Consider the following 11,545-nt stretch of genomic DNA (forward strand, 5'->3'; position numbering starts at 1 on the left):
TTCCATTTGAGGATTATGGAGGCCACTGTGCTCTTAGGAACCTTAAGTGCAGCAGAATTTTTTTTGTAACCTTGGCCAGATCTGTGCCTTGCCACAATTCTGTCTCTGAGCTCTTCAGGCAGTTCCTTTGACCTCATGATTCTCATTTGCTCTGACATGCACTGTGAGCTGTAAGGTCTTATATAGACAGGTGTGTGGCTTTCCTAACCAAGTCCAATCAGTATAATCAAACACAGCTGGACTCAAATGAAGGTGTAGAACCATCTCAAGGATGATCAGAAGAAATAGACAGCACCTGAGTTAAATATGAGTGTCACGGCAAAGGGTCTGAATACTTATGACCATGTGATATTTCAGTTTTTCTTTTTTAATAAATTTGCAAAAAATTTCTACATTTGTTTTTTCTGTCAAGATGGGGTGCTGAGTGTACATTACTGAGAAATAAAATGAACTTTTTTGATTTTTGGAAAATGGCTGCAATGAAACAAAGAGTGAAAAATTTAAAGGGGTCTGAATACTTTCCGTACCCACTGTATATGTTTAAAAGTACATAAAATGTTTTTTTTATTGGTGGTTATATATTGGAATTTGCGTCTTTGTTCGGAAACAAGATCCACAGTGACTCAGTTTTTGGACAATCGTCTTGACTTGCGTTTTAGCTACCAGTTACACTACAGCCACTGAAAAATAAAGTGAGAGCCTGCTTACCTCCAGGTGATGCCAAAAGTGGGCCTGGGTGAAGGGTATGGCCAGATATCCGATGCTGGCTTGGCATTGTAGCTAAATATGGGCACCTCCCGAAATCCCCCTCGCCTCCCCAGCACCTTCATGTCGTCGTGTGGCAGTACAAAAATACTCTTGCGGTTGCTCTTGGTGACAAACTTGCGGTAAGAAGGAAGGGCAGTGTCTGAGCGTGTCTTCTTGGTGCGGGAGAACTTCAGGAGTCGGACGCGGCCCTTTGTTGATGAATAGTCCTCTTGGTGCACAGCAACAGATGATACTGAGGTTTCACCACTAGTGTCAGTTGTTGACTTTCTGATGGAGGCTGAGAGTGCAGTCTTTTGAGTCACTATTTCACTCTGGCTGTCCTCTGACTGCCCATCCAGTCCAGAGGAACAGATTTTGGTCACAATTGTTTTGGTCATGGTAGTAAGGGTGGACACTGCACTGCTTTCTGTTGTAGACACCACGGGCAGTGTAATGTCTCTACATGTATGCGATGGCAACTTGGCCATTGTCATCTCTGTGGAAACTACTGTCATGGTGGTTGTGGAGGTTGTGGTTACCTGGGTGATGATGGTCTTGAGTGGGTCTGTCGTCCCACTGTTACTATTCTCTTCTGCAAAGTCGTCGCTCAGACTTGACTCCTCCGCTGAAGGTATAGGAGATGGTGCCATCCTGATGATCTTGACCACAGGACTAGGTTTGGTCTCTGCAGGCTGAAATGGTGACATGCTGTTATGCTGTAGCGTGCTCTGAGTAATAGCTCCAAGTGTATCTATGTTGTTATCCAGCCTCATAATCTTCAGTGGAGGTTTGTAGTCCTGGTCCGATATCGTTGTGTTGCTCTCTACCTTAGAAGCTAGGCTTGTTTGCTTGGCCCCGACTTCTGTAATACCAGATTTAGGGGCCAAATCTCCGTTCACTAAAGGCTTTTGCTGTGTGCTGTCCTTCAATGAGTCAATCAGCCCTTGTTCTTCAGCTTTACCAATGCTGTTCACCTTGGGCTGCAGACTGTTGGTAAGCAAGCCATTATTTGAGCTCATTACAGAGTTACTCAACAAGCTTTCACTCCCCAATCTAACATTACCATTTACCTGAGGGAGTGGTGAAACGGGCTCTGTAGTGCCATCGCCTTCGGTTCTACCTTGTTCAATGCCTTGCATATTTTCTTGGTCCTCCTCTGGCCCCATGCCATTTTCCTCTGTACCTGAATGCACCGAGTTTACATTTTCTGGGGTTTGCTGAATATGTTTAGAAGGAGGTGTGTTTTGACTGCTTTTTTGGTCAAGAACACTTGCAGATGTCCTTACAGAGTCCAATTTCAAGTTGGGTACCTCTGACCCTGTATTTTCAATACGTGCAGCCATGGTAACATCTGATGGTACACTGGCTGTTTGTTGCTCTAACGAGCTATGATTTCCCCCTGCTATTGTAACTTGTACATTAGGCAGTTTGACACCCTCTTGCCCTGAATTGTCTGGCTTAGTTTCTTTTGGCCCCGTAGTCCTTTCCACTAAGTCTGCCTCCAATTCCTGGGACATGGAGGTGGTTTGGTTTTGTGGTGATGCTGAATCTTCACCTTTACCTGTACTGCAACTGTCTTTGGGAGTGGACTCCGGAGAAGGAAGAGGAGGAGTGACATTAATAGTCTTAGAGAGTTCATCCCGACTCCCTCCAACTTCTCGTCCTCCATCTTCTCCTGGTCCTGGAGTTTTTGTTATGGAAGATTTCTCCTCAACTTTCACAGCTTCGCCCAGTGCGAGCTGTGTCTGAGTGAGAGTATGTGGCTTGAGTGGTGACCGTGGCCGGACTGGAGTGCTCAAGGCGTGGGTTGAAGTGGATGAAACTGGCGTTGGAGCCTGAGGTTTGGAGGCAGACACCTGCTGCCTCTGCCTCTCTTCAATGATGTGCTGCTTCACTCGTCGCTCTAGCAGGCTGTCCAGCTTGGAGGATTTGACCTTCTTCTTGTAGGCTATGCGGCTGAGGAAGCCCTTGCTGACATCCACCACATCGTAGTTAAAGGGTCGTGTAGGGTCCTCTGTAGGTTCCTCTTTCATGGAAGCCTTCTCCTCCTGACTACTGGACCCTGGAGAGAAAATGAATTTAGGCTTAATCTGCATTGACCTAAAATGAGATTCATCACATTCTCCTTACACTTTCTGTCAGTCAATTTGAAAAACCTTGGGGAGAATACATAATATTAAGATAAATGTTTTATAAGTTTAAAATGAAGCACATCTCATACTCCACATGCAATTGGATACAATGCTATTAGACACTAAGTCGCACTCTGTCATACTTTGCTCTTCATCTGATCGTGAGTCTGTGGGGTCCAACTCCATCTTTGCAGGTGATTCATCTAATGACAGTTCCTCAGACTTTTCTTTTTCATCCAGCCCTTCTTTCTTTTCCTCTTCCATCCTCTCATTAGACTCCAAATCGTCAACAGGCATCATATGATCTGTTGCAGGCTTCGAGAGGCTAGGTGAGTCTTGATCTTTTGCCTCACTCATGACAGCAGCTCCCCGAGCCTCCGGTTCAGCTACACTGGGCCGTCGACTCAAGTCCAGCAGGGTACATTTCTTTCCAAGTTTAGCATCTTTGGAAAACACAATGACAGTGACAGATTAGTTTTGAAAGTAGTTATTGAACATTTGAATTAATTAGTAGCAGTTAAAAGGTAAAGGAAAAACAAGAACATAGACCATCAGTAAAAATAAACAAGAAACCGAACCACGTGTGAGGTCTTTGATTAACTCTTTGATCAAGCCAACTCATGGAAACCGAAATCTTTTCAAAGTTAGGGTACGTTTCAGTGCGATTTTGAGAGCTCTACAGAGTTTCTAGTACATCACTCAATAACATCCACCTACGCATCAAAAGAGAGACTTAATTCAATGAATGCCAACCAACACACACAATGACATCGTTGAGATTACTGAATGAGAGACTAATTCACTAAGAGTCAAAGAGACTTTAAATTACAGAAAACCAAATTCCAAATAACTAAAAACCACATTTTAGGCCCTAAAGTCCCCCATTCCAGACCTTCCAGTTCTTTGCGGTAGTTGGCATTGGTGTTGCCGGGAAGCCTGGGGACAAACCGCTGCACGTAAGTCTTACTGATCCAACTCCAGCCCCCATAGCCCGTAACACGATACTCCTCTCCTTTCTGCTTCCACACCTTTACATAAGACAAGAAAGTAGAAGAGAAAACAGAAAAAAAGGAATAAAGAAACAAGAGGTCAAACGTTCAAACGTAAACCAAAAGAGAGATTAAAAGGTTAGAGGTTAATAGTGCTAACATTGATGGCAGCCATCCTGGGCATCCCACTGTCTGTGTGACGTGTGCTGTGCAATGCTCATTTACATTTAGGAATGGATTATCTTGTGTTGTGCATAAACCAAGGTTGTGATGTTGATTAGAAGATGTCGGCCATAAAATCAGCAGTCAAATGACAGGGCAGGACAGAGCAGAGCACAGAGTATGTGCCTGTGTGTTACCTACATTGCCTTAAACTAACCGGACTTCGTGGCCAGTAATTAGTACAAATACACAGTGACGCTGGTCTAATCTCAATCTGATATGTTTAATAAACTCATATTGTGCCAGGTTTGACGTAATCAATTGAAAAGTGACCTACCTGGTGTTTAATTGGAAAAGTATACTTGACCCAGGTGGCCTGTTGCATTGTCTCTTCATCCTCCAGCTTTTTCTCCCTCTTCTTCACTTTCTCTTTCTCCTCGCGCTCCATGGATGTCATGCGGTTCAACCTGAAAGCATTTTTTTTTTTACATTTTTTTCATACAGTATATGATGCTCAGACCGGTGATGTAGTGCAGCACAACATTGAGATTTGCTGCTTGAAAAAAAACCTTGTTGTACGACATATCTATTCAGCCATTTGGAAACATATCTTAAGTGAATAATATTTTTTCTCATTATTAAGAGTAAATAAAAAAATAAAAGCTTCCCGAGTAATGTATTACTAAAGCCCTGATTAAAGATGAGAAGATGACAGTTTCTCTTCATTTCCATCAAACACTCTCACAGACGCGCACACTTGTCCTACAAGTCGTTGAAATGCAATAGCTCTCTCTCTCCTTACTTTGATCCTCACAGTTCAGTCACACACATACACACATTCTGGTTCACACCTTGTGAAATCTTGGACAATCACTTCTTTAAAGGGGCGTTGTGGTGTTGAAGTAGTAGTACAGGCAGAGGTGGGTGGTACTGGTAGCGGACTTGCAGTCTAAATATTATGCCTCACAGCTAGGGTGGGCCTTTTGATCTGATCTGGTTATGATCGCCTCTGCCTGCTAAACTGACCACACATGCCCTCTGTACATGCACTGTGTGCATGTAGTGAATGCTTGTTATTTTTTTGAAGCCTTTGAATGTTTTGCATATAAACTGAATTTGTGGAGGGATCATATAACTATTATTTTGTTTATGTGTGTTTGAGAAATTATATCAGTGTGTAAAAGCACAGCTTTATAAATCTATGTAGTATATAGATAGTATGCACAGTACACACACGCGCACACACTATATATAAACAGATATGCGAGTACCTGGTATGGCCCAGTGAGTCCTTCCAGACAGGCAGCATAGCCACAGGTTTGATGGCACACTCCAGGATGGCCAGAGCCAGCGCAAACTCTCTGGCCTTACTGCACATCTGAACTGCTTTGATCCAATTGGTCCTACAAAACAAGCAAAGAAACATTAAACATTTTTAGGCATCTTTCTTTGATCTATGTGCTTTCACTTTCAGGCTACATTTAGTTTGAAGTTCTCAGCCTAGGTCAAGGTGGGTTTTTACTTTTGCTTAAAATGCCACTATTCTGACCTCTTTTTCATTTCTACACATGAGATGATTTAATCATTGAAAGGCACCAATGCCAATATGGCTGACAACCTAAAGCACTAAAACCAAAACCCACTGAACATGGTATAGTCTATAGGCAGTTATAGTATATAGAGTAAGAGTTTAAACTATATCTATAGTTAGAAAATAGCAAGCTACAAAGGTATCAGAATTGAAGTACTCCTCCTATCACAGTGCCTGACTGATTTGTACCTGTGTGAGGCCCAGTTAGGGTGCATGAAAGGTGCTGGGACATTGTTCTCCAGCTGGATGATGGTGAGTCTCAATGTGGAGATGGTCAGAACCTTAGAGCCATAAATAGACCCATTCCACTTAAATTCTCCCGCTGGTGTCATGCAGAACTTGTGGGAGAGATGCCGCCTCTTGTCATGGTCCTGATGAAAAGACAAATTAGGTAGGTATTAGTCAGGGGTTAAGCTAAAGCATCTGAAAGACCAGGGGAATTTCACCGTCATCTTCATTTGATATTTGTTCGTGCCGCATTCAATATCTGACTTTAACGTCTCTGGTCAAGTTTAAAAAAATTCTTAACATGGGAAGTTGAGCCCATCCTGGGTCACAATCTCATCACATAAAGACATGTTGACAATTTAAGATAACCTATCCATCTGACTCGGTTGTCTTAATAGCAATGGGAGGAATCCCTGTAAACACGAGGAGAAACTGAAAACCCAGAAGAGGGTACAATCCACTGAGCCACCCTGTCGCCTTTACTTAATGATCTGATTGATTTTAATGAATGAGTAGTTCTGAACATTCAAATGGCAAAAACAAGTCATCATGCTACTTGCCTCTCTGTGCTGGTGCTTGTTGAGGGCCACTGCATTGGAGCTGTACTGGTTGTGATAGACGCGGTATTTCCCCTCCTGGCCAAGCTTGAAGTATTGGCTCAGTGTCGCCTTCATCACCACGTCCTTGCTGCTGCGTGTGCTGACACGGGTAATGTCACCCTGTGCATTCACTACTAGTACCTGTAGAGGTAAAAAAAAAAAAAAAATTAGTCATTTAGATTTATTAAAGATCATCTTTTTGCAAAAACGTTCATAATCCAATCTATAATACAGCCAGCAACTCGTTGCATCCAGCTGCTCTGAATAAAAGAAGCATCCTTATTAGAGACACTGACGCTGTTGTCCTTGCTCATCTGCCTCAAAATCCTGATACTAAGTTGTTTTATTAGGCAACAAGTTAGTTGGACACAATGTTAGATATCCCAAAGATTGTTAGGCAAATCTCCAATTCTTGACCTTAGTCCTCATCTTCATACATATACTATCCATGTGCACCTGTGTTAGACACTGTGCAGGTATTTTTCATTTATTGTCTTAAAATCATCATCATCCATGGTTCTTCTCACCTCTTTGCCCTCTTTGAAGACTTTGTTGGCTTCGTGAACAGCAGCAGCCACCTGTTGGTTCTTCAGCTGGCTAAGCTTGCTCTCTGGGTTCCTCAGCCGGGTCACCATGCGAGTCGCTGAAGACTTCTTACCGCCGAGACCTGTCGTCTCACCACTGGAGTCTTTACCGTCCCCTGGGAAACCCAATTCCAGGTTCAGTCAAAGATAAAAGAAGCCAAGTCATCCGCAGTTGTAAACTCTATTTGAACTAAGGCTTTAGGATGTTCAATTGAGAGCCATGACCTCCTCACAGCAGTTACCTAAATAATAGTCATTATGCGAGCGCTGCTTTTCTCATACAGAGAAAACCACCATGTAAAATGTGCTGCTAGTCTGTTTAAATACTAATACCTACTAATGCGGATGTACAATGTTCAAATGACTAGTATGATACAGAGGACAGTTATTCAAAGATTCTTTTGGCACAACTTTAGGCATTCAAGGTTAGTTTTACAGTATATAACCTTTATTTAATCAAGTAGTCTCTTTTGCAACCGAGTCCCGAGTACAGCTGGGTGAAGTTTTCAACAGTATAAAGTATCATGCAAATTGTTGTAAAAGACAGCTATGATATTACATCAAAACAAGATTTTTTTGAGGTACTGTTTTGTCAGACCTGTGTCATCAAAGCTGGCCAGGGATGACTGGGAGGACTTGTCAGCCAGGTCCGGAGGTTCAGGACCTCTGGGAGGGACCCCAGCTCCCATGCTGCTGTTACTGTTCTCCTCACTGGTCTGGGGGGGCTGGCTCAGGCTGGGGATGCCATCTCCACTGACAGGGACAGAATCTGATGATGGGTTTTCCGCTACACAGACAGAAAATCACAAAGTGTATTGACCATTACATAAACAAGGCTAACTTGTCTAGATATTTGTTGTTCTTGCTGCCAATTAGTTATAATCTGAGACATCTTTCATGGAGTTCCAGCAAGGTACAGGTGTTAGCCCGGACTAAAATTACTGAACTACAAAACCTGTAACAAACTGTAGCATCAAGCTGTCAACGACTACCAATATATAGGTAGTCTGTGCAAGTAGAGGTTCACTCTTGATGAAAACAGAAACTTTCTTGTGAGTTGGGAAAAAGTTAAGGCTGTGGCTCCCTCTACTGATAAGCCATGCGTAATGCATGCACCATATGACCACTTCAAATGGAGCGATGGGTCACTTAAAAGCAATGGGTGACCCAACCAGGCAAGGCAAGACTCCAACAAGGCTAGCGCACACTTGACCACACAGACCACAACAACACATGGTCAAGCTCTGTAACGGTCAAGGATGAATATATGCAGACCATCACTGAATTTTCCGGGGAAAAAAAAGGCATTACTCAAACAGAAAGCTATCTAAATCAGATTACAAGCCAGCAGCAGAATAGCTTTTTATAAGAATTATTGCACCAGGCAATGTGACTGCTGTCCCCAAGTTGACTGAGGCTCGGTTCTAGTCATGCTGATTGCAGTGACAATGCCATCTGATTGCAAATCAATCGATGCAATCAGCTCCTCGGCTCTTGGGAGAAAAAGAGAGCATGATGAATTAAGAGCTCAGGCGCAAAATGGCTGAAAGTGTTCCAAGGCTTAAGCCAGGTTTGAAGAAATAAAAATCTGACTACTGAACACAAAAATCAGCAGATGGAATGAGAGCCACATGCAAAGCGGCAAGCTGGGAAATGGTCAGGAGGAACACCAAAGCACTGCGGGAATTATGGCGGAACAAGCAAGTCACTGGTGATATTGGGGGTATGACATTCATCACACAGCCCTGTGAAGCTGGAGACTGTGGCAGTAAAGCAGATCCACAAAAATGAGCTGAATGAGGTCAGCCTCACCCTGAAATGTCCTTGTGTACCTTTAGTGTTGTTAGAGACCTCCATATGGGAACATTCCTCTATCAGAGCCTCTACAGTGGAGGCCGGGGGCTTTGGAGCCTCAGTGGCCAGGCTATAGGTCACGGCGGAGGGGATGGTTTGTGTTGGAGCAGAGGCTGCTGGAAGTATAGGTCCGTCTGAGATGCTACTGCCACTACTGCCTTCTTGGCCAGTGGGTGGAGCTTCAACAACTACAGATGAACAGCAGCAATGTTGTAATTACTGTGATTTTAGTTTATAATGCATACAAAACTTGGAGACAGTGGACAGTGATGGCTAGGGCTAATATGGTCAATATGGTCAAAACATAAAATCATCCAATGATAATAACAGTCATCTCAATTAAGATGTTTGCAATACTCCATATACCTTTAAAAATGTAGCTCAGCTTCTGGGGTTATTTAAATATACTCTTTAAGATTATTGTAATCATGTATTTATAGGACTACACATAGGCATTAATATTCACTATGCTCTCAAGGCTATTTAGACACCACTTACCAAAGATGTAAGCGTTCTCCAGCCCATGCAAAAAATGTCTTATTCTGTAGAAGGGCCTCTTTTTGCACCGGATAATAGAAATCCAGTGTGACACAAATATAAATTTTTGTCACTTGAGTCTTGAAAAAGAACACAGCATTTCGAATTGGTCTAAGAGGCAAATAAGTGCAGAATTGATTCTTAAATCAATAAGTAATTACACCAAGGCTCAAAAACAGAATGGAGTTCAGGTACCGAGACCCAGAGAAACAGTGTTTCAGGTCAGACGTTACAGCTTTTTTCCCCCCACTACTGTTATCATTACTTTGGCTGACATATTTGATTGTGTTTTTTGGAATAATTTGTAAAATATAAACATTGTAATTAATTACCTCCAGGTCTGATGGAATTACTTTTCTCTTCCGTTGCCTCTTCTTTTGTCTCCTCCTCCTCCTTTGTCAGAGCTTTGACCTTGCCCTCCTGCTGCCCCTCATCCTTCAACCTGGCCTCTTCATCTTCCTTCTCCACATCCACCTCCTTCTTCTCCTTCTCCAGCCGGGCTTTCTGGGCCTCCTCAGCAGCCCGCCTCTTCACCTCCTCCAGTTCCTCCTCTTTCTTAGCCCGTAAGCGCTCCAGGATCTCCTCTGGATGAAAGGAGAAGGTGTAAACAGAGGACCACAGTTGTGGGAGACAAAATAAATGAGAGACAACACAACACAGGGAAGAGCAGTAATCCAAGAGACTTTGTACTGTGTGTCTGACAAGATATTGAGAACACTCACATACTGTTTAATTGCTTCAGTTTAATTTCTCTGAAACATATTGATTTATTTGTTACATATTTTATTTCATTTATTTTATTCTATAGTATTCTATTTTTCACTATGTGCTAGTTGCTTTTTGGAGCTAGGCACAAACTAATTTCACTATACATTGTACTGTGTATTATTGTGCATCTGACAAGTAAATGACAATACACACACACACACACACACACACACACACACACACACACACACACACGAACATTACTGTCACACAAGTACGCTGTGGATAAGTGAAGACGACGTGATTTGATGGCGCGGATTGCAAAGGGAGACAGGCCAGTAAGTAGTGTCCAATGTGCGGGATCATTTCAAGCTAAAAGAAAACGAAAACTCTGTACAGTGTGTCTGCTGTGAAACGGAACTAGCCTACCATAACAAGAACAATGGCAATGCTTCAGCATCTGAGCAGAAAACACCCAGTCTACACATTGAGTGGACCCGTAAAACAGTAACGTTAACATTAGCATCTAACGTAAATCATGAATGCTAGTTGAGAAGAAGGCTAGCAAAGGTTAAGGCACAATTCTTAGTTGTAAATGTAAACTCAGCAAAAAAAGAAACGTCCTCTGACTTTCAACTGTTTTTTCTTTCAGTAAACTTAATGTGTTTAAATATTTGTATGAACACTAAAAGAGTCAACACCATAAGACATAAACGAAAAATGTTTCACAGACATGTGACTAACAGAAAGAGAATAATCTGTCCCTGAATGAAGGGAGGCTCAAAATCAAAAGTGCCAGTCAGTATCTGGTGTGGCCACCAGCTGCTTGAAGTACTGCAGTGAATCTCCTCCTCATGGACTGGACCAGATTTGTCAGTTCTTGCTGTGAGATGTTACCCCACTCTTCCACCAAGGCACTTGCAAGTTCCTGGACATTTCTGGGGGGAATGGCCCTAGCCCTCACCCTGCGATCCAACAGGTCCCAGACGTGCTCAATGGGATTGAGATCCGGGCTCTTCGCTGGCCATGGCAGAACACTGACATTGCTGTCATGCAGAAACTCACGCACAGAACGAGCAGTATGGCTGGTGGCATTGTCCTGCTGGAGGATCATCTCCGGATGAGCATGCATAAAGGGTACCACATGAGGGAGGAGGATGTCTTCCCTGTACCGCAAGGCATTGAGATTGCCTGCAATGACAACAAGCTCAGTCCGATGGTGATGTGATATACCGCCCCAGACCATGACGGACCCCCCACCTCCAAATCGATCCCGCTCCAGAGTACAGGCCTCGGTGTAACGCTCATTCCTTCGACGATAAACACGAATCCGTCCATCACCCCTGGTGAGACAAAACCGTGACTCATCAGTGAAGAGCACTTTTTGCCATTCCTGTCTGGTCCAGCGAAGGTG

The 11,545-nt window shown here is 43.2% G+C and overlaps 1 protein-coding gene across 2 annotated transcripts in view; it reads right to left on the reverse strand.

Annotated features, from left to right (window-relative positions):
* LOC123970434 (nucleosome-remodeling factor subunit BPTF-like) overlaps positions 1-11,545 on the reverse strand; it is a 53,425-nt gene that overhangs the window by 28,638 nt on the left and 13,242 nt on the right. For both annotated transcript variants that reach the window (XM_046048479.1, XM_046048480.1), the window contains exons 5-15: positions 9,756-10,007; positions 8,865-9,074; positions 7,631-7,819; positions 6,976-7,148; positions 6,410-6,589; positions 5,811-5,992; positions 5,302-5,433; positions 4,368-4,497; positions 3,772-3,907; positions 3,023-3,322; positions 709-2,809 (exon numbers count right to left, since the gene is read on the reverse strand). In XM_046048479.1, the coding sequence (XP_045904435.1) occupies positions 709-2,809; positions 3,023-3,322; positions 3,772-3,907; positions 4,368-4,497; positions 5,302-5,433; positions 5,811-5,992; positions 6,410-6,589; positions 6,976-7,148; positions 7,631-7,819; positions 8,865-9,074; positions 9,756-10,007 (3,985 nt within the window). The remainder of the gene's footprint in view (positions 1-708; positions 2,810-3,022; positions 3,323-3,771; positions 3,908-4,367; positions 4,498-5,301; positions 5,434-5,810; positions 5,993-6,409; positions 6,590-6,975; positions 7,149-7,630; positions 7,820-8,864; positions 9,075-9,755; positions 10,008-11,545) is intronic.

The sequence above is a fragment of the Micropterus dolomieu genome, linkage group LG04, assembly GCF_021292245.1.
Source record: "Micropterus dolomieu isolate WLL.071019.BEF.003 ecotype Adirondacks linkage group LG04, ASM2129224v1, whole genome shotgun sequence".
Taxonomy (NCBI): domain Eukaryota; kingdom Metazoa; phylum Chordata; class Actinopteri; order Centrarchiformes; family Centrarchidae; genus Micropterus; species Micropterus dolomieu.